At 41.1% G+C, this 21336-nt stretch overlaps 2 protein-coding genes across 5 annotated transcripts in view; both read right to left on the bottom strand.

The window, feature by feature from the left end:
- Positions 1 to 9293, bottom strand: part of LOC115393583 (disks large homolog 5-like) — a 28474-nt gene extending 19181 nt beyond the window's left edge. For 2 of the 4 annotated variants that reach the window (XM_030098636.1, XM_030098635.1), the window contains exons 1-4: positions 8564 to 9293; positions 1751 to 1819; positions 601 to 769; positions 104 to 247 (exon numbers count right to left, since the gene is read on the bottom strand). In XM_030098636.1, the coding sequence (XP_029954496.1) occupies positions 104 to 247; positions 601 to 769; positions 1751 to 1819; positions 8564 to 8861 (680 nt within the window). In that variant the 5' untranslated portion in view covers positions 8862 to 9293. The remainder of the gene's footprint in view (positions 1 to 103; positions 248 to 600; positions 770 to 1750; positions 1820 to 8563) is intronic. The other 2 variants (XM_030098638.1, XM_030098637.1) reach the window with 1 other exon arrangement.
- A 4102-nt stretch (positions 9294 to 13395) lies between these two features.
- On the bottom strand, positions 13396 to 19921 carry LOC115393502 (annexin A4-like). The gene is made up of 15 exons (XM_030098508.1): positions 19795 to 19921; positions 18092 to 18497; positions 17943 to 17980; positions 17657 to 17800; positions 17005 to 17092; positions 16779 to 16873; positions 16579 to 16692; positions 16287 to 16377; positions 15920 to 15999; positions 15772 to 15828; positions 15588 to 15681; positions 15382 to 15477; positions 15236 to 15294; positions 15029 to 15151; positions 13396 to 14944 (listed from the first exon to the last, which is right to left on the bottom strand). Exons 2-15 carry the CDS (start codon positions 18486 to 18488, stop codon positions 14885 to 14887), a joined length of 1536 nt encoding a protein of 511 aa, XP_029954368.1. The 5' UTR covers positions 18489 to 18497; positions 19795 to 19921; the 3' UTR covers positions 13396 to 14884.
- Positions 19922 to 21336: the final 1415 nt, after the last annotated feature.

Genomic DNA, 21336 nt, shown 5'->3' on the forward strand with positions numbered 1-21336 from the left:
AAAAAAAAAAAAAAAACCCGCAGGCTGAGCATGAATGCATACAGCACAAATGCACCGCCTGTTAAAAAATTTACAAAGTCCCTGTAGTAAGTTCTCCACTTACTGGTAGAAGTCTGCTTTCTTCACAGCCTCCTCGCACCTCTTCAGGGTGGTGCTGTGCTGGTTCTGCAGGGATTGCAGGTCCGCCATTGCCTTCATGCACTGCAGCTTTAAACGCTCATAGTCGTGACCCGCTTTTGAGTTTGGTCTATTTCAGAAAGAGGGGAGAAGGGAAACAACACTGTGATGCATGAAAATTAAGTTTTAAGACGCCACGTGGGGTGAAGTGAGCAGTGAAGTGAAACTTTGTGCTTTTGGGAGCACAACAGAAGCCGGGCATCGTTAAAATTGTATGCTTACCCCTTGTTTGACAGAGCTGAGCATAGATTCTAAAACTATTTCGCCTCACGCAAGACTGTTGGTGTTTTGTTGCTTTTAAATGATGAACAAATCAGAAAGCCTCCACTCGCAGGGTGCAAGTACCAGTAAAATCGCTACATTTAACTGTAAATGTTTGCTTTGGGGAACGGGCAAGCGAGGCGTCGGACTACAGAACAGTACCTGCAGTCATCGAAAGTCGTTCCAGGTGAGGAGAGCGCAAGGCGTTTGCGCAGCTCGTCCCTTTCGCGCGTCACATGCCGCAGCTGGAACAGGACGGTCTCCATCTTCTCGTTCACCTGATGGCTCTCCATGTGAGCGGGCGGCGGGGAGGAGGCTTGACCGGGAGTACCTGCGCGAGTCAGCATGTCACTGCTGGCATGGGACGGTCACAAACACACAATGCTGGCAGGCGGTGCTGCAGCTTCATCGAGCATGTGTAAAATGCTTGCTCTGGCTTCGAGAGCGTACTGTGAAAAATCTTATATAGTTTACAGCATAAACCTCAGCTACTCTCATCCCTCTGATCACCGATTGTCTTTTCGTTCATGTACCTGAATCCACTCCCTACTGATTCAATGACTTCCTGCCTGTTAACTTTCATCTTACGAAGCAGTAGATCAGATTCAAATATCCAACAACAACTTTTTTTCCCCCCTGATATATGTTGACTATTGGAAAAGTAAACATTTGTTCAGTATCGGAGCTTCTTGGCTCTATTCTCATGCACTTGACCTTGGAGCCACTAAACACAAGATGCATGACCCATGTTTAATTCCACGGGAAGCTTGATTAAAAAGACCCAATGAAACAGACTGTTAACCTATTTCCATTAAAACAGACCCAAACTGTAAACAGTACTTTGGAATACAGTCATCAATCAGCATCTAAAAATAACATGACTCTGAGCCATGTGTGTGTTTTCAAAGTCAAAATCAGTTCAATACTGGTTTTCCATTATTCATCCACACATCCGGATAGTCATTAACCTCAGCACTTGTGAGTGTCTCACAGAAATCCAACTACTAATCCACTGATACAGATTCTGTTTATCTTAAAACGGCACCGACTACTCAAATCCTTGCTCCCTCAGAAAATGACTAAATGAACCGGGGTTGTGTGTGTGTGTGCGTGAGTGTGTGCGCATGTGTGGTGTGTTTGGGGTTAGATGGTTTCTAAATCCTTCTCACATCTGTGTAATCACTTGCATGTGCTCAGAGTCTAAACAGCCGTGAACCAGTGGTGATTTCTTTTTAAAGTGCGCTCGGTTCCGAGCAATACCTTCACATCTCATTACTCTGAATTTGAACGCCGCGATGAGCGCCACACTCACCTAAGCTGCTGAGGGAGCTGCTGCTTTCCGAGTCAGATGGCATGGTGGACAAGACGCTGTAAGTGGACCCTGCGAGGCAAACAAAAACATTAAAGTCAGCTCTGAGTGTACTCGACCATGTCTGCATTATAGGCAGATGATTATCTCCAGCATTGTGTGGTACATCAAGGCTGTGCAGCTTGGGTTACATTCAGGAGCCTTTGCTGGAAAAAAAGCCAGCTGGAGGAATAATAAGGTGGGACTTTCCCCAACTTGGTACTACGAGCCTGTGGGCTGACAGCAGAGTGTAGCTAATTATCAGTTGGGCAGGAGGCTTGAATACTGACTAGCCAGGGCCCCAAAGAGGCTGCAGCCTTAGAGCTTCTCCTTTTATCTCCTCTGACAACATCACACAGCACCCCCCCTGTGAAAGCCCCTTCTTTTATAGCCTACAGTGATTCATAATTAACTGTACAGAAAGGACGTTTCAGCACAACAGCAAGCTTTATGGGGATCATCATGTCATTTGATAAATAAGTGTAAAAATAATTGTTAAGGGGGATTTGGGGGACTACAACCACCACGGTTCAGTAACTTTTGTTTAAAGATACTTAGATAACTTTTTAATAACTTAGATAGCTTTTTAGAATAAAGTCTTCATTCATTTCTTTATTGTTCAAGAAATTTAAAGTAGGAATAACTGTAGGGATGTTACAGTAATATTTTTATTGTCACAAACTAGTGAGCAAATATCTCAAGAAAATTATTCTTAATTTGTATAGACCGTATAAGAGCTCATTTTCATTGCTCGGTAAAACAAAAAAAGGAAATGTAAAAACTGCACAACACTTCAAAAAGGTGAGGACTACATTTCTTAAAAAAATTGTTCAAAATTCACTTATCTGTATGAATAAACTTACAGGAAAATCTGGATTGAGGCAGAACTGGGTTATTGGTATGTATTGCTTTTCTATAATCCAACTGCTTTAAGTGCATAAAAACAAATTATTTGTCATCCTAAAAATATACATTAAAAGTTCACGAAAAAATGTTTGTGTTGGACGAATTGACTAAATGTCGTTCTACTCCTGCATGTATGCAAAGCTGTTACACTAGAAAAAGAACGAGGCGTTCTGCATATGACAGAACTCCAACGCAAATCACGCAAAGCCTGACCTAGACTTTAACACCAAAACAGAAAAACAAAAAAAAAAACTGAAGCAGCAAGTCAATTGCCAACTAAACAAACATGAGCATATGCTATGTGCAACTTTACAAACTTTGTACATTGTTATGCCTGTGGTTTCTGGTTTGCTTGCTCATTATCAATGAATTTTGAGCTCTGTGATGTTGTAGATCACCTGCAAATAACCAAAATACTGACAACTACACTCCCATGTAAACCTGGACGCAGATGGATATCAAATTACAGCTGTAAACATAAAGGTGACACTTGGCGTGTTGAAACATAGCAAGCGTCACCGTGAAGTATTTCAGTGGAGAAACCGATGACAGAACGAGGTCATAAATTAAAATGGTTTATATGACAGTTATATTCACAACATTGATGTACAATTTGCATATCTGTCATTACTGTAACAACAGTGCCTGGCGGAGAAAGGGAACAGGAGCACAAAAATCAAGGAAAATGACCAAAAGTAAATAAAGTCAACAAAATGCTGCTCTTCTGTAATGCTGCTATTGTACAATGCGCACGTGATTTAGTCAAAAAAAAAAAAGAGTAAAGGTTACATAAAGAGCAAAACAAAACTTGAAGCCCAAAGACCTTCACATGATCTGCTGAAATGTTTGTATTTATTACAAAAGCTATCATTGAGATCCGAGAGCTCATATCACATGTTTACCCAACGCCGTGCAGCTTAATTAACAGCCGTATCACAAATCATCCTTTGTCAACAAGAAGATTTTTGCAAACACGCTAGAGATCACCAGTAGGAAAAGTCACGTCTTTCTAAAACTCAAGTTGAATTGTTTGAAGTCTACTGGCCTTTTCAGTAACAGTGATTCAAAAGACAATCTGCTCCACAACAATTCAGAAATGGTAAATCTTAATGATGCTGGCGAGGTTAGAAAGACTGCAGAGGCCTTGATGAAACAGCCAGCGGTGCACATTTACTGAGATCTTACTTGGCCGTGGAAAGAGCAGCTTATAGTTCAGTTAAATCAGCAACTTCCATCCCTGATGTAAAGTCTAGTGTAGACTTGGAGCGGGAGCATGACAAACGATCCTATTTACCCACGTCCCAGTACTCTAAATCAATCCCTGGCTGGCCGGGTTCCCACTAGCTAAAGGAGACTATGAGTTGAGACTACAAGGAGCCCAGCTAACATGGCTCACCCCTTTTTCCCAGCAAGGGACTGAAAGAAAAAAAAAAAAAAAAAAAAAGACTGATGTGCCTCAGGAACTGTGGCATCCCATGGATCAAGCTCTCTTTGTTCTCGCGCTAGCTTAAGTTTCCCATGACTCTGAGCACAAGAGTACTTCAATGGGCAAGGTGCACTGTGCAGCGCGGTCCAGGTCATATGACTTCCATGAAGCAGAGAAGTAAGCAAGCTATGACAGTGTGACCCTCGCCGCCCGAGAGCCTCATCTAGGTTGATCTCTTAGTTACAGTCACAGACACTTGGTAATCTCTGCTCATTAATGTTGCAGCGGTGCAACTCGAAGGCTTCACAAAAACAAAATGGAGAGGGGGCACTCGGTCCTCTGCAGGAGAGTTTAGTCAAGAGTGAAAGATCTTTTCTGTCAAAGCTGAAAACAGGAGCTAAGACACTAAGTGCTGATATAATCTAAAAATCACATCTGGCACTATGCTCCAATGATAGCGGAAAAAAAAACAACATTCTGGATAGTGCACGCTCTATAAAAACAACTTCATTTTTCTCCATAAAAACTCAGAACTCGCAGCTTATTTGTGAGTGTTTTCAATCACTGATTGCAAAGTTAAAAAAAAAAAATTAACTTTATGAGCTGAGCTGCAGTGCAGAGTCTTGTCCATTTGGCATTTAGTTTCAGGTAGTAAAACAGTCAGGAAGCAAGATAATTTAAGCCTCTTGTGTCATATTTGCAAACCTGTTGAGGTTCATTTTAAGTGAAAAACCTGGACATAGCAACATGTGAAAAAATGAATTATTAACATCAGAAAATACAAAAATCTTTTTCTACAGGAGGAGGATCAGATTTGTTTTTCTGCAGCTCAACATTAGAAACTGATAGAAGATGAAGGTCTGAGTCTGGGCCTGAGCTTCACTGTGGAGTTTGCATGTTTTCCTTGTGCTGGCAGTATTTTATCTACCGTTAGTCTAGTCTGTTTGGTGAAGTCAAACTGCTTGCAGGAGTAAGAGAGTGCCTCATTCTCCGTTAAAACGGTGACAGACTGACAAAAATGACCAGGATTGACAATGTCAGCTTGGTTTGGCTCGAGCTCTCTGCAAGCCTAATTCCAGAAAATGATCAGATTTTTATGTTTTTTTTCTCCCTGTGAAGCACTGTGTAACTGCTGTCTGTGAAAAGCGTTAAATTAATTTTACTTACTCACAGAGCGAAAAAAGAAAAACATGATAGAAGCAATCTGAGGAGCATATAAATATTTCACTGGTGGTTGTATAGCAGAAAGAGGACAGACTGCTAAGAACAGTACTCTGTTCTGTTCAATCCCCTCAGTCTACAGCACACAAAGAAATCATTTTTCATACTTACACCTTGCTTTGACATGCATTAAAAGTTATTCATATGTAAAACGTTGCTGAAATAGTCATGTCCTGCATCTTACCACATTCCATCACAGATGTAGTTATGATTTCATATTAATGACAGTCATGCATTTATTAAGTTTGATGCTTAAATTCGTAATTCTATCAACACCAGCGTACTGAGTTGGGAGATGTTATGCTGTAAAGTTGCTGTTCGAGGTAAACAGGAGCTCAGTAGTTTTATGGAACCACAATAAGTGATCATCACGAATTTGTGCCTCTTTCAAAGTGTATCTACGTTGGGTGAATTTGCCTCAATCTTTGAGCCTGGCTTTGCAAAGGTGTCAAAGTTAAAACTCTAAAGGAGACCGTAAAATGTATCAATATAAACGAACATTAAATACCCAAATTCCTCACATCGATTACCTTTGTGAATTCTGTTGATTGTTATGTAATCTTGCGATCAACAAGATTTCAGTCATTTGAGTACTTTGAGCTATCTGACTTGGAGTTTTTTGAATCGTTGACAATCCAGTGAAAGCGGCCTCAGTAGTCTGTTTAGTCTACACACAATGCATTCAGGCGCCATTCTGATTCAAGGCTAGCTGTTTTTGGCAGAACTCGGTGCCTAAAACACAATCACTGCAGTAATGTGCACAAAAGACAAGAAAATAGATTTGAACTAGAAAACTAAGCATTTATGTGGCTTTGGCCACAGTGACACACACGTCTGTGTGTAGGCCGTTCTGCTGAAACAGAAGTGAACTGTTTGTGAGATGTGCATAAGACAAACAACTGAATAAAACCAACTGTTCCCACATCAGCATTTTTTTTTTTTAATTTGGAGTGGATAAAAAGTTACTGAAATGAAATGCTGTGATATAAAGTTAACAACTCTGACTCTGCAGTAAACCCCCCCCCCCATCCATTAAACTCCTGAACGCAAAAGAGAAATACACCTACTTCATGGATTTAACTCTCCGACTGCTGAATATCTAACCCGTATTTTCAGTAGCATTGTACTGCCAAGTGAACACCCATGAAACACACCCTGCTGATGAGCTGCCATCGTGTTATTGTTGATCAAGAGAAGCTGAGAACGATCCGTAAACAAAAGAAGGCCTTGAGCTGCAGGCTCAAAACACGATAGAATATCCTTGTTATTTCAAGAAACAAACATGCCGTCATGAACACACACAACAACTTTTCCACACTAACGTTGCAAAGGTGTTGTTGTAGCTTGAGGATCATATTAACAGGTTACATGTAGTCTGCCTGTTGTTGACATTTGATGATACATGCCAGTTTTACTGGCTCTGCTCCGAGTTCTCACAGCTATCTCATGAAGCGGCCGTACCCTTTCAACCTTTAGGATTTTGGGTGACCTGGGAGTAATTCGATCAGGCTCCTGACAGTGCATATTTATAAACCAACACTGTAACAAGCTACTGTTTTCCTGGGGAAAGGCCCTTCTTTTGGCTGTGCAGTGGAGGAACCTGTCTGCCCAGTAGCAAAAGGCAACTCAACCCATTTGTGTACTGTGTGACTACCAACAGGGAGTTGCACACAACAGGACAGTCCTGCCACGGGCCCAGAACATGTTCGTTTACAAACCTCTTCACCGGAACAAAGCCTATCAGTGCTGAGCTTTGCGTGATTGTGAAATGTAGCGCAAAAAAGTCAGATAGCATAGAAAGGTGAACCAAGTCTGCAGCCTCAGTTCTATAAATAATGACAAGATAAATGCATAATTAACACCTCATAACTCAGCTCACTGCGTACAGCATGATAGCCAAGAGCAAACAGAGTAAAGCAAATGTGGCTATAAAACACAAAGATGCATTTCAATGGAAATATACAGTGTTTATTAGTAAAACCATCCAATGTACTCTATGTTATAGTGAGAAATTTTTCATTTTAGGATGCAAATCATTCAATTTCATGATTTGGAGGGGGGGTTCTGCTAAGCTTTATCTATGAGGAAGAAGGCATTATTGGGGTGCTCACTGAAATTCAGTGAATACATCTCAAAAGCAGGAAAATCATTCCAGATGATTTTGCCTCTGGGCCTTTGTGAGTACATTCCCATCAGAGTATCATCTCAAATGTTTAGTTTTATGTGGAAAAATATTAGATCTCATTAGAGAAACTGAGTTAAATAAGACTGTTGTGATATGTTAGAACATCAACTTTGCAAAACATACTGCTGGAAGCCATTAGGTGTATTTAAAATGACCGAAAGACAGTGCTCCAGAAAAATATGAACTAAAAAGAATTAATAGGCTTTCTGCATTATCCGTGAAATGTTTTTTGCATATGTAAGATGATATTCTGATGGCATTTTAACAGCCAGAGCAGAACACTGACATAAGGAATCGCCAGCATTGTTCACTCTGCTGTCCGTTTCTGCATTGTAAAAAAGCAAAAATGATTTCACTGTAGGTTGGGGTAAGATCTATGTTTCAACACCAATAAATGGTAGTTGTGGATTTGCTGCGATACTAAAAGAAGACTATGAAGACTAGAAATAGGTTAATTTCTAGTTACATATAATAGCAAAAACGTGTATCCACAATGTCATATCCTTCATGTAACACTGAAGCAGGCCACTATGCAGTACTTAATTCTTCACTCATTCATTTGACTCTGCCTGTAGATTATTGATTGTGTCTCGCTCAGTCACTTCAGGGGCAGCACTGCCTGTCACTACATTGATTGTTGGAGCCTTTTTAGGTCCATTAAATACTTTCACAAAAGGCCAGCAGCCTGTGCTTTTAGTGACAAGGCAAATGAAACAAGCGCAGTAGTGTAAGTGTAAATAGGCATCAGGTCACATGATTGTGCAGTCCCCCCTCCCCTCTCTCTGCCTCTTTACTTGCCCAAAGGAAAAGTCATGCCCTTCATCAAGTTGTCATATGGTCAATAGCCCAAATGTTAGTTAGATCATAGTGAGAGGAAGATCGAAAAGAGGTTGGATCACACCCAAAACAAACACTGGTCCTTAACAAACACGGGGTAATCACAAGTAAAGGTGCAAAGATTTCCAAGCTCGTGCACTTTAAACATGGAGTTTCTTTCCAGTCCATGTTGTCATAAAAGCTTGAATAAGTTGCTTCTCACCGGTTGTATGATCCACTGGTCCGATGCCATTGAGCAGCACGGAGTGCAGGTGAGGGTGCGTCGTCTCCAGAGCCGTGCAGAACTCCGCGAAATGGTCCCTGTCCTTGCTCAGCAGGATCTTGAGCAGAAGGTCCACTTTCTCCGAGCTGGAGGAGCAGTTGTGTCCCAGCTCGAAGCGCTCGGACTGGCTGAGGGTCCCGCGGTGCGCCAAAACATCCACGACCCGGTCCGCATCCGTGATCGACTCCACCAAGTTCTGGTAACATTTCTCCAACAACTCTTTATGCTTGGGCTCCATCTCCTCCCTCCGCGTTAGCAAACCCCGCCGCCGCCGCCGCCTCTCTGCTAGCCAACTTTACTTCGGACTACTGCCGCGACTCGGAGGAACTCACCCGCTCGGGACGGTTCTCAACCCGAATTGAAGGATACACCAGAAGTAGCCATATTTGTTGCCCAAGGCTGTTGACTGCTCGGAGATGACAACACATTTTCCCCAAACGCCGCCGCTCCGTCCTCCCCGGAACAAAAACACGCCGAGAGAAAGAGAGAGAGAGAGAGAGGGAGGGAGAGAGCAGAGAGAGAGAGAGCCGCTCGCTGCCTCTTAAAGCCCCGCTCTGCCGACACGCCAGCCGGTTACATATCGAGTTGTTTCGACTTGTTCAGAAGTGGTGGAAACTTCTTCGGGAGCTCCCTGAGTGAGAGCTCCGCCATGTCTCGTCGCTCGAGCAGCTGGAGCTCTGTGCCAATCACATTTCCGCGCAGTGGACGTTTAAGGTAAAAGTGGGCGGGGCTTCGCGGCCGCTCGCACCTGGCTCCCCGCCGCTAATTATAAAGCATTATTCCCACCTCGTTGCTGTCTGTAGGAACGTTCCCAGTTCCCACATGTCAATTCCCATTTTGTTGCTATAAAATATAGTACAATAGTAAAAGTATTATCAAACTTTCAGGTTTATTACAGATACTTGCTTAAATAATAAACTAACTTTATAGCTGATGTGCAAAAATGCCATTTAAGTACTTTATAGTTTTGGTGCTTTGTTTTTTCTTGCATTTTTATTGTATTTGACAGTATTTTTAATACAAAACGTCTTAGGCTGGCAGGCACTGGCTGCCTCTGTGTCATAGGATCAACTTTAAACTCTTACTCCTTGTCTATAAAACTCTGAATGATTGCAGACCATACATCTCAGGGCTACTGTCAAATTAGGTTTTTCATAACACTGTTATCTCTTTACACACATTAGCTGTGAGTCAGTTTTCTCCTAATTAAAGACATTATGCCATTGAAAAAAAAATACATCTTTCTAGTTTTTCTTGTATGTCAATGCCATACTTTATGATTCACCTCTAGATCATAGGCAAATATTGCTACAAAATATATATTATTTAAGTGTTTTCACCCTTATATATCTCATAACTGCAGTATTAGCTTTGCATATTTGCTTGAACAGGTTAGAGTTTATGATCATAAAGCTATTATCAATACTATCCACAAATATATGCTATCTTCCGGGGGTTTAAAGTCCATTTTTTCTCTCCTTGAAATCAAATACAATGTTTTTGGGACATAAAGTCAAACAACACACAGTTTTGCTCCAAGTGGCAATTTGAGTTTCTTTTCTGTAAAGCTGGAGGTATGGAGAAATATTCCCAGTGGTTACAGAAACTTAGTTTGAAAAGTCTTGCCTAAATCGGCTCCAGCATCACAAGTAAATTATGCAAAACTATGCAAAACGTCCCTTGTGGGTTTCATACTATTTGTGTTGCTTCACCTACTTTATTGTTCGCACAAAAAAAAACTGCATGAACAATGCATTTTTACTCACTGCTGCAGCAGATTTCTTTTCAAATATCAGGGAAACAACACAAAAGTTCATGAGAGAATTTGATTCTCTTTTTTATTGATGACAACAGAAACACTGCAAGATGTGTACTGTGGTGTTGTGTTGCATTCATAATTACGCATTTAATGCAAAAGCTTCTGAGTCCACATGTGGCATTGGGACAAAAATTGATTGTATTGTAAGACTACTTCTGCACATAGCTGTGATTAAAATATAATCAAAATGCTATTAAAATAATGTAATTTTGAAGTACTAAACTAAAGCAATTTGTATTTTATTGATCTTAAATAAATGTTGGGGGGGGAAACTCTTGAATCTAAATTGTGGAAATAAAGCAAGTGGGCAAGGTATTTCAAGTTTTTTTTTTATTATTATTTATTTTTATGTATGTTTCAGATATACCACACTAAATTTCTATTTTATACCACTGACATAGTCACCTGGGAATATACACAAACCTATAGAAATAGTTTTATTGCAGTTTATCAACTAAGATATAGGACAAAATGGAAATTAACTGACATCTTTCTTGCAACAATTTGCTCTGGACCTTTAATTGAACCTTTTAAAACATTTTTTTCTCTCAATGGTTTTCATTCCTGAGATGGATTTGTGTTTGAAGTGACCTGTACCAAAATCCTCATTATTAATATGATAAAATATACTCTAAAACCACACAAGAATCAGAATCCCACTATAAATCATGGAGCTCAAGTTAGATTTTCTGTATAGAAATAGTGGCTGTTTTGTTTGTTTACATGTTTTCTCTTGATCATTTCTTGTACAGAAGTTAAATCAGTTTGCTTGTGAATACTCAAACAAAATATAGTAACCTGGATGAAACTGGAGCAGCAACACTTCAGCAGCTCTGTAAATATCACAGCATTACAAATCATACAGTTATCGATTTGAGTTGAGCTTCCTGAAGCCTCATCTGTTTCCTGATTCCAGCTAATGGGACAACGGAGGCCCTCAGTGCTTCCGAGCAGGTCGTAATTTCATTATAACAACAATCGAAAAGCTTATATTTCATGATATGATCTCTCTTCAGAGCAGATTTATACCTCCAGATGAGGGATGCCCGTTCCTCATCTGGATCGTCCCGTGACACCGCTGTGCTGCTCTGTGAGCTTTCTTCTGCTCCACATAATCCATCCGATCTCAAAGGAGGCAGATGTCACGTCGAACTGAAATCCTAAAGAACCAAGTAATCCAGAAGCAGACAATCAAACTGTAATCTGTGTGTTTATCTGTTGCCTTGATGTAAACAAAACTGAAATGGAGAAATGTGGGAATCGACTTGAGCTCACTTACAATGTTTGTTGACAGTCGTCTTCGTTATTAAGGAGCTTTGGAGCCTTTATTATGAGGACCGCGGCTCTCATCTGGAGTGAGCTACTGCACACGGGGTCTAGCTTTAAAGCTTAACATGGCACACAGTGTGCCTACACATTCCCCAACAACATAAGTGGTTATGTAACATCTCAACTAATTTCTTTTTCTCGCAAGGAAAACTAATTTGGCCCTCGGAAAACCGGTTGGAATTATGTAAATTCCTGAAATATTGACATGCAGTTGATTGTATGCTTCCCTTTTCATGCACAAATAATGGGATATATGGTTGTCCAGGCTTTATTCTCTTATTTTATCAACTGTCACAGGCTGGGGCCGAAGCCTGCAGGCTGCTGTCCTGCAGGCCGGACAGTGATATCTGCTGCCACATCTCATTATTTGTTGTTCATCTAATCCCCGGGTTTGTAATTTGCTTATATGCACTCATGAAGTTTAAAGCGGGATTATGGCCCTGGCAACCAAATGTCTCTTGGCTGTGTGTTCCTCATTGGACAGCTGGAGAAAATCCACTGCAAATCAACAATTTGGTTACTTTTACTGATTGTCTATAAGACAGTATTAACATGATAAGCTGGCCATGAAATGTAAAAGCAGGTAAAACAGAAAGCAGCCTAAGATTTATTGAATATTGTAATTCAGTTTCATTTGACTAGTATTATTTATAGAATATCTGATAGAAGCATTAACAATTATGTGAATTGTGTGAAAATCCTGAGTTAATTTTTCTGATTTTGCATGTTTTTGGAGCTAATAAACACAATGAATTATATTTAAAATATTAAATTGTCAATTTTTCTTGCATCCATCGAGATCTTAAAAAAACACTAAAGCAATTTAGAGCTATATGCATGTAAATCCATTCACAGAAACCCAATCTCACAAAGACTGCATCATGCGATTCTGTCCACATGTTAATAATTAAGGCACTTTGTCTAGAAATCAGCATCAAAGTGCTGCTCCGTCTCTCACAGGCCAAATGCCCCCCCCCCTGCCCCATCACCGCCTCCCAGATTTCACTTTGACCTAAATATACATCTGGAGATATCAGTGCAAACAGACTCTGCCAGAGAGAAAATACCCAAAGACCACCATCAAACATTTATGCCTATTTGTCCTGAGGACAGCGGGTTCCTTTCACTTCCAGCATGGACGGGAAATGGCGAGGTTATCGAGGTGCAGGAGGAGTTGAGCCATTTGTCTCACTAACACGCTCCCTCTGAGGCTGCCATTCAAGGCCACTGAGCAAACCTGAAAGAAGACTTTAGGACGTCCACGTCTCTGATGGACACTATTTATAGCCTTGAGAAAAGCTCTCGGTACCGTATCGCTCAAGTTGCAAAGCATACCTGAATATTCCCCCCCCCCCCCCCCCCCGCTTTCAGAACATAGTGCAAAGCACATGCAGAGCATCACTTATGTAAGCCACATTACTCGCACCTTTTAACAGAGCATGATGCTCATGATGCTCAGCGGTGGGAGGGGGCGCCGACCGAAATGCTGCAAATGAGGCTGGCTTTGAAATGCAAATTGCCCCCTGTGCGCCGGCTCGGAGCTGAAAATCCATGGTCAATGTTTTCATGCAGAACAGATGATACCATTTCACCCCCCCAAAAAAAGAAAAAGAAAATGCAGATATGCCAATTTGTTTCTTTTTTTATTTAAATGAGAAGTAGCTGCTTTCAAAAGGCATCCATTGAATTTCAGCCAGTATTTTGTTAGAATAATCACAAAGTAGTTAGTGCAGGAGATACTCGTTTCAAAGCGTAATTCAAAGCCAGCAGGCAAAAAGGAAAATCACTCAAAAGATGACACTTCATGTGTTCCAAGAGCCCTCTGCTGGCAACATGGCATGCAAACCAGTGGAACACAGTGCAAACAAATGAGAGAACAGAGTTACAATCCTGTGGCCCTACAAGTGTGATTATTGATTACTTTCAAGATTAACCACAGTGATACATCAGAAAGCTCATCCAGTTTCCACAGCAGCACTAACTAAAGGCACAACACCATCCGTCTTCACACTTTGGCTTTTCAGCACCGAGTTAAAGGCAACGTTGTCCGCAAATGCTGAATGATATAGATAGAAAGCTTATAAGCTGAATTGCATAGACTATCAAGCAGAAAGTGAAACTCACATGAATGATTGCAGACCAGGGGTGTCAAATTTCTACTGGACACATAAAATGGGAGCGGGAGAGAGACATAATAACCTCGATATCATGCTTTTGCATACTTCATATTCTTTCACCTTGTTGGTTAAAAAGCTTATGTTAAAGTAAATACAATTTCTTAACAAGGTGGATATTGTAATGGTGCAGTTTCACTGCAATTTATATTAAATAAATTAAAAAAAACAACAGTTACTTTTAAAGAAAATTCTTCTCAGTGTATTTTTAGTCAATTTTATACCTGACGATGTCACCCAATGGGCCGTTTTTGGTCCCTGGGCCATATGTTTGACACCCCTGATAAACACCCTTTGAATACAGAAGGACTGGCTTCGCAGAGATGCATTTTTTTTCCTTCACACACTACTCGGAAATGAAATGTGACTGGCAGCAGAAGCATCTATTTTGAAAGAATGAACCCAAAACACTTGAATCACTCACCAGTTGAGGTAATGTGACTCCAAAGAAATGACATAGGACTAAAAAAAATATGCTAAATGATTCTTTGTATATCTATTTTATATGTTAGATAATGGCACACATGCCCTCTTCTACATTTTCTTGCAATTTCACAAAAACCAACTGTTTGCACAAATTACAATTACTTTAATGATAAATAAAAATTTTATGGTGTTCACAATAACTACATTTGTTAGAATTTTAATTTAGGTACAAACTTTTCAGTCACATACCTTCCAAGCAGGCAGAACTCTACCTTTAATCCTATTATAATAGGTCCTACTAAATATCTTTAAAATCTGATGTGTTAATCATCTGCCAGATCTCAGACATCCTAATGTATAAAAATAACATTACTAAGGAAGATATAAAATTCGTATTGATTTACTGAGGTCACCTGACATTAACTGCATGCATTAGAGGAGATATAAGGTCCCATAACATTGTCTGGATGTGGACATGTATGATGTCTTCATGGCAGCGTGCGATCCTCTGGTTTAGTCGTTGCCGCCGCACAGTTTCAGCAGCAGCTTCTTGTAGTCGCCAGAAGTGTCACCCTGGAGGACAAAACGCACACACTCATATCACCCGAAACTGCGGGTGAAGTTTCGATCAAAACGGCAGAGCTAGTGTAAACTTACTGAGATGTGGTTGTACAGTGATTTCCCGTAGCACCTCACGTACTCCTGTCTGATGTCCAGCATGTCCACCTCAGAGCGGGACACCATGATGCGGATCAGAGTTCTGTCCTTTGTCCCGGCTCCCTGTCGAGGCGTCGCAGTGGGACACGTTAGTGACGCTTTCTACTGGAATGCGATATCAGAGTACGAACTGTGACGATGGACAACCTGCATGGCCTTGTGGAGTCTTTCTGCGAAGTATCCGGGGGTGTTCTTGATGCATTTCACTTGGAAACAGAAGCAGAAATGAACGTCAGCTCCTCTGATCAAAAAATATAGGAGTTAATAAAGTACAGTTTAAGAAGTGAACGTACCCACAGCCACCATGCCAGACTCCACGTTTCCAGACATTTCCCTGCAGATGCTCTTCTCAATGTCTCTGCCGCACATCTGCTGGTACTCCTGGAAAACTAATAAACACAAAAATCGAGAGGTTACATTCGTACTTGAAAAAGAAGATTTTCCAGCCACGATACTGAAAAAAAAACTATTTGGAAAAATCATGTGAAACGTGACGCACCTGCCCGAAGGTGAGGCTTGCTGCGAGCGCACAGGATGGCGTTGAACTGAGACTCATCAGTTCCCACCTTGTTTTCCCCAGCAGCATACAGTTTCTGATAAAAACACAGGTGTGAGGAGGTTAAAGAAATGTTCCAGTCCCTCCCTGAGATCATCTCAGCAAAAAACAGACTTTAAAGCAGTACCTGAGCGTCCTGTTTGGCCATGGCGATGTCAACGGTCTCTCTCTCGTCACGATTTCCCTGCAAACGATAACGTGATCAAGCAGACTGGAAAAATGAGGCGTTTCTTTTGTCAGAGCTCTTCGTGAGTTCAGTGCAAAAACAACAATACCTGACAGAGAGAAATCATCAGTCTGCGGAAGTGACCGGAGGTGTCACTGCTGATGGCATCCTCCAGACTTTTACCAAACTCTGAAAATAAGGCCGGGCTTTTTAGGAATATTTACTCATTTGTATAATTTAAACTTTGTTCAGATGTAAAAAAGAAAAAACAAAAAAAAAAAAAGGAACCCTTTAAAAAATGTTCATCAAATACAGAGCTTTAAACATAGTTAAAATTGAAGTAATTAAAAATATTCCACTATTTTCCATTCAAACATTTGAAAAAACTGTTGTGAAGAAACAAAGTATGCAAAAAATTAAATGTTTTTTTAAGGGGTTTTTGGATTAAAAGCATAACTGCCTGAATCAGAACTCACCCTCTTTGTAGATCCTGTTGATTGCAATGATTTCTGCATTGGAGCGAGACGACAAAATCTCAATCAGACAAGCTTCATCAGTTCCTGCACCCTGTAAACACAGCATATACAGGGAAAACTATTTAGTTAAGGGACAGACACAAGAGAGCAAACAGAGCTGGAGTTCAGGATCTATTATTTGTTGGTGTGCAGAGATTTTCCACATGGTGAGTGATGGATTGTGGTTTAAGAAGCAAAAAATAAATGAAATGAAAAGAAATCATGAGCTGAGACAACAAGTGAAGTTTCCAACCTTAATGGCCTCTCTCATTTCGTAGGCATCAAAGTGTGATGGGCTCATCAACATGGCAAGAACCAGATTCTCAAAGTTTCCAGTGAGCTCAGACTTCAGATCGCGGATTAAATCCTACAACGGCATCACATACAGAAACATGACTTCCATTTTAACAAACAAGATCAATTAGAAAAAGAGGAAATATGGCTTCCAGATACCTTCCCATAAGTGGTTTTGTAGGCTGCCACCATTGGAACCCTCTGCTTGTTGGAGCGATTTCCCAGAAGTTCAATAATGGCATTTTCATCAGTGCCTGTTCAGGATGTTTTGGGTTTAGAATCCATTTGATAAGCATTTAAAGGGAAGGAGCAAATGAACTCTTAATGGATGTGGAAAGGGGATGCATATAATGGCTTTCAAAGTGTTGAGATAATATTTACTGACCGAAGCCCTTCATGGCTTTTCGAAGAACTTCGACATCTCTCAGTGGGTCGGCCCCTGGAAAATCTTGGATAGTCCCTCGAAACCCTCTCTGTGAAGAATAACAGCCAGTTGCCATTCTGTTCTACCTTAAGATCAAAAGACGGGAACAAATGCTGGAAAGTTGTTTTGACTAAAACTGTGATATTTATATATTTGGTGAATTAACTGTCACGATGTGAACAATAATGATGCACGGCACTGCATTTGGGACCATTGTGGTTTCATTTTTACTAGCTGATCAATCACACGCACACACTCACACACACAAACCCCACACACTGAAACCTCCCGCCCACCCTTGACCAGCAAGCATGAGAAAATGAACTAAAACACTGGAAATGAAAGTGACAGAACGCGGCCTCTCTATAGGTCCATGTTCTGACTCTGGGAACCTAAAGGTCAGATAAATAAGAGGGCCCAAAACCGTTGGTGTTCCAATCAATTTTCAATCGAAGCAGACAATTTGTTTGGTGGTGAACTGCTTCCTTCCACTTGTTTGCGGCACACTGGCATTTGGAGGGAGGTGGTCATACTTGACAAACAGACTCAATCAACCAAAACCTAAATGGTGTTAACATGTTTTTCGACAAATCTTGGATTAATGACATCTTACAGGAATAGCCGGGGCCTGAGGGTCGGATGGAACTCCCCCTCCATATGCAGGCATCGAGGGGTTCGCCCCTGGTGCAGCGGGGTAGTTTGGCATGGGTTGACCTGGGGCAGGACCACTTGGGTATCCCTGCGGAGCTCCTCCTGGCTGCAAAGAGAGTGGAGCTGTGAGTGTCGGGATGGTGAAGATAAGACGATTTAGGCAAACAAGAGACTTAGCCTAAGTTGCTCCATATGTTAAGAATAAGTCTGTAAGTAAGGGGTTAAGAGTGAGATAAGAGTGTATGTACCGCTCCATAGCCACCTGGCGCTGCACCCCAGCCTCCACCTGCAAAGAAAACATTGACATAACACTCAGAATGGAATATATTTAAACAATCTGCCTTGTTTCAGCTGCAAAGACTTATTTAACTTGTTATACAGCATTTTGCGACCTTACCTGCTGGAGGCATGGAAGGATACCCCTCTGCTCCAGGCTGCTGAGGATATCCGCCTGCCTGAGGAGGAAAGCCCCCGGCTGGTGCTGGATAGCCCCCGGCTGGGGCAGGATAACCGCCGGCCTGAGGAGGGAAGCCCCCTGCTGCTGGAGGGTAACCGCCTGCTGCTGGTGGGTAGCCACCCGCTGCTGGTGGGTAGCCTCCCGCTGCTGGTGGGTAGCCTCCCGCTGCCGGTGGATAGCCGCCTGCTGCTGGCGGATAACCTCCTGCTGCCGGTGGGTAGCCTCCTGCTGCTGGTGGGTAACCTCCTGCTGCTGGATAGCCCTCTGCTTGGGGTGGGTATCCCCCAGGCTGATTTGGGTAGCCCCCTGCTTGTGGTGGGTATCCTGGGTAGCTCATCTTAAAAACCTAAGGACAATATTGAAATCGTAAATTTCAAAATATAAAATCCTGACATGGGATGTTTTAAGGACATCTGAACCTTGCACTAGGTGAGAAGTAAAACGAGGGATGGTCAAACATTGCACAGAGCAAAATCCAAATTGTTATATAGTTGTACTGTCGATTTATATGACTGTATTTCACTGCTTACAGCTGTCTTTATTACCATCACATGACAATGAGTGAGGAATCTGCCTACGGTTGATGACAAGAGTACATGCTTTCCTTCCCCTTTTTAAATAAACTGTTGTAAATTGTGCAAAGAAAAAACAATAGTTGCAAAATCTTTCCACTTATAGATTTTCAGGGATTGCACAACTTCCTGTACACAGTCCAAACAAAAATGAAAGAAAAACTCAAGTGAAACTGACTTTTATGTTAAAGTAACAGCAGTCTTGTTTTGGGGCATTACAAAAAATATGGATTTGGAGTGTCAGAAAGCCCTGATCAGGCTGACTTCCCTGCTAGTTGACACTCCCTGTTGCTTTCCAGTTTTCCTGTTTGGACACTCGTGAGGCATTCACGTGTCATCGTACATACCACCACTGTCACCGCAGGACCCACTTAGAATCCACAGAAAGAATACATTTTCACTCGGGTAAAATTGTTTTTCACTCGCTAATAGCATTTAGAAACTATGTAGTAGTGTGAGCGTTGCATTCGCTTTTCTTTAAACTTTAAACTGTTTTGATTTGAGTTTGATGAATGACACGAGGAGACAACAATCCCCTCCAATCTGTCAGCAGCATCCCGGGCCTTTCATTCCTCATTCCTCCATAACCAGCTAGGACACAGTGTCCATATGGCCATCTTCAATTATAGGTGGCATATTTTAAAGTTGATACAATAAATGTCAATTTTTTTCTCCGACGTCCCGCGACTGAGTGCGACCCTGCAGTCCGGTAATGTTACATAATACTTTCTGGTCGAAGACGAAGTTACTGATTAGCATTTAGCATCCAATCCGAGAAACGTGGAAAACGTCGATATGAATGTATTACATCAACTTAAGATAATAACATTAGCAGTAACTCTTAATTAACAAAGCAGGTGGTCATTAGTCTGTTGCTGCCGAGTAGCATTACCGTTAAATAGCCTGGCACCGCCTATCGGTTTAATAAGGCCAAGATTATCTTTCTCACAGCCGGCGGTCAGTAAACACCGCAAACTTACGCAGCAAATTTAACGCAGTATCACAACCGCAATGCAGAAAGTGGAACTTTTTCGACAGCATAGAGCAAAAGAGAGGATTAACACAACTTACCAGACAGATGCGGAGGTCAGAGCCAGGAAGAAGCGAGCGCAGAGAGACGGAGAGGTGGAGCTGGAGGTGGGTGGGTCCTCGGCATTGTTTCCGTCCCGCTGCGGCAGCTTTAGCCAACCTTTGCTCCGTGATCTCAGCACGAGGACGTGATGCGCGCGCCCGCTACACGGGGTGGGTGGGGGGCGAGGGCTGACTTGTTTCCATGGTAACACAACAGGTGTGTACATATATTATCTGACCTTTATTTGACCAGGTACCACCCACTGATATACAAATCAACTTTTTTCCAAGCAACGCCCAAAAAAAAAAACACTAAAAGAGTAGTAAAACAAACTTGATGACACTGCTGTGCAATAAAACATCTACAACCTCTAAAATGTCCATAGGTTCATGTAATTTGAGTTTTGGTTAATGTAGTATAGCTTATGTTTTGAGGCTCTAGACGTATTTTCCACTGTCTATGTTATGTCAAACATGCCTCTGTGGTTACATTGACTTTTTCACCTATAGTTTAAGATTAAGATGAAATCTTAATTTTAACAGTGGGAAAAAAAAAAATATAGGCTAAACGTCTGTGAGTGAATTAAATCAAGAGCATAATAAGTGTTGTCATACAAATATTGCTCACATGTCTTTCTGTTTTGAGTTTTATGGAAACCAGGGGGGATTCTCCACCCTTGGCCTGTTGCTGAATTACATCTTAAACTGAATATTTGAATTTCCATGCAATGTTTTTTTATTTCAGTGTTGTTTTAAAAATGTAGTCAGGAGTTCAACAATAACAATGAGTTACTGAAGTATTGAAATAAAAACATATTTATTTATTACATGAACATGAATGTATCTTGGAACATGTCAGCAAATACTTTGACAATATTAAAAACAAAGAATATTAATTAGTTTTTGCATAGATTTGCTTATGTCTAAATGAGAAATAAAAGTACTTTACAAGCGACAAACAAAATAGTGCATTGATAATTTAGTGCATGCTTTATTGTAAAGCTCAGTGCTCAGAAGACAGAAAAACCTCAAAGGATTCATACAGTATCTCAGTTTTAGACTGCTATTTGCATTTATATTGCACTGAACTGTATTATACTAATGCATCACTCGTGTTATACGCATCCCTTAGGTAATGAAATGACCAAACAAACACCCCTCTGTCAGCCCAGTGCTACACAACTGCAAGGTACAACTTCAAACACGCACATTCAAACATCTGCAACGATCTTAAGCATAATCCTGAATGATTGATGAGTAACGCTTGTTTTTTTTTCATATCAACAGTGATGAATTGATAATTATAAATATGCAACAGATTTTTCAAAAAGCCCTTGAAAAAAGTTTATTTTTAAATTTTTTTTAACACTTTACAATAATTCTAGTATCAATATCAGACACTAGATGGCAGCAGTCTACATGTGCTCCATTGCTCTGTTGAGTGGATTTTCCACAGTGCTCTGTTCGCCTGAAACTGACAGTAAAAACATTCTTTGTCACAATAGGTTAATCTATGAAGAATCCCAGAGGAACAACAATTTT

This window comes from Salarias fasciatus, chromosome 8 (genome assembly GCF_902148845.1).
Source record: "Salarias fasciatus chromosome 8, fSalaFa1.1, whole genome shotgun sequence".
Lineage (NCBI taxonomy): Eukaryota > Metazoa > Chordata > Actinopteri > Blenniiformes > Blenniidae > Salarias > Salarias fasciatus.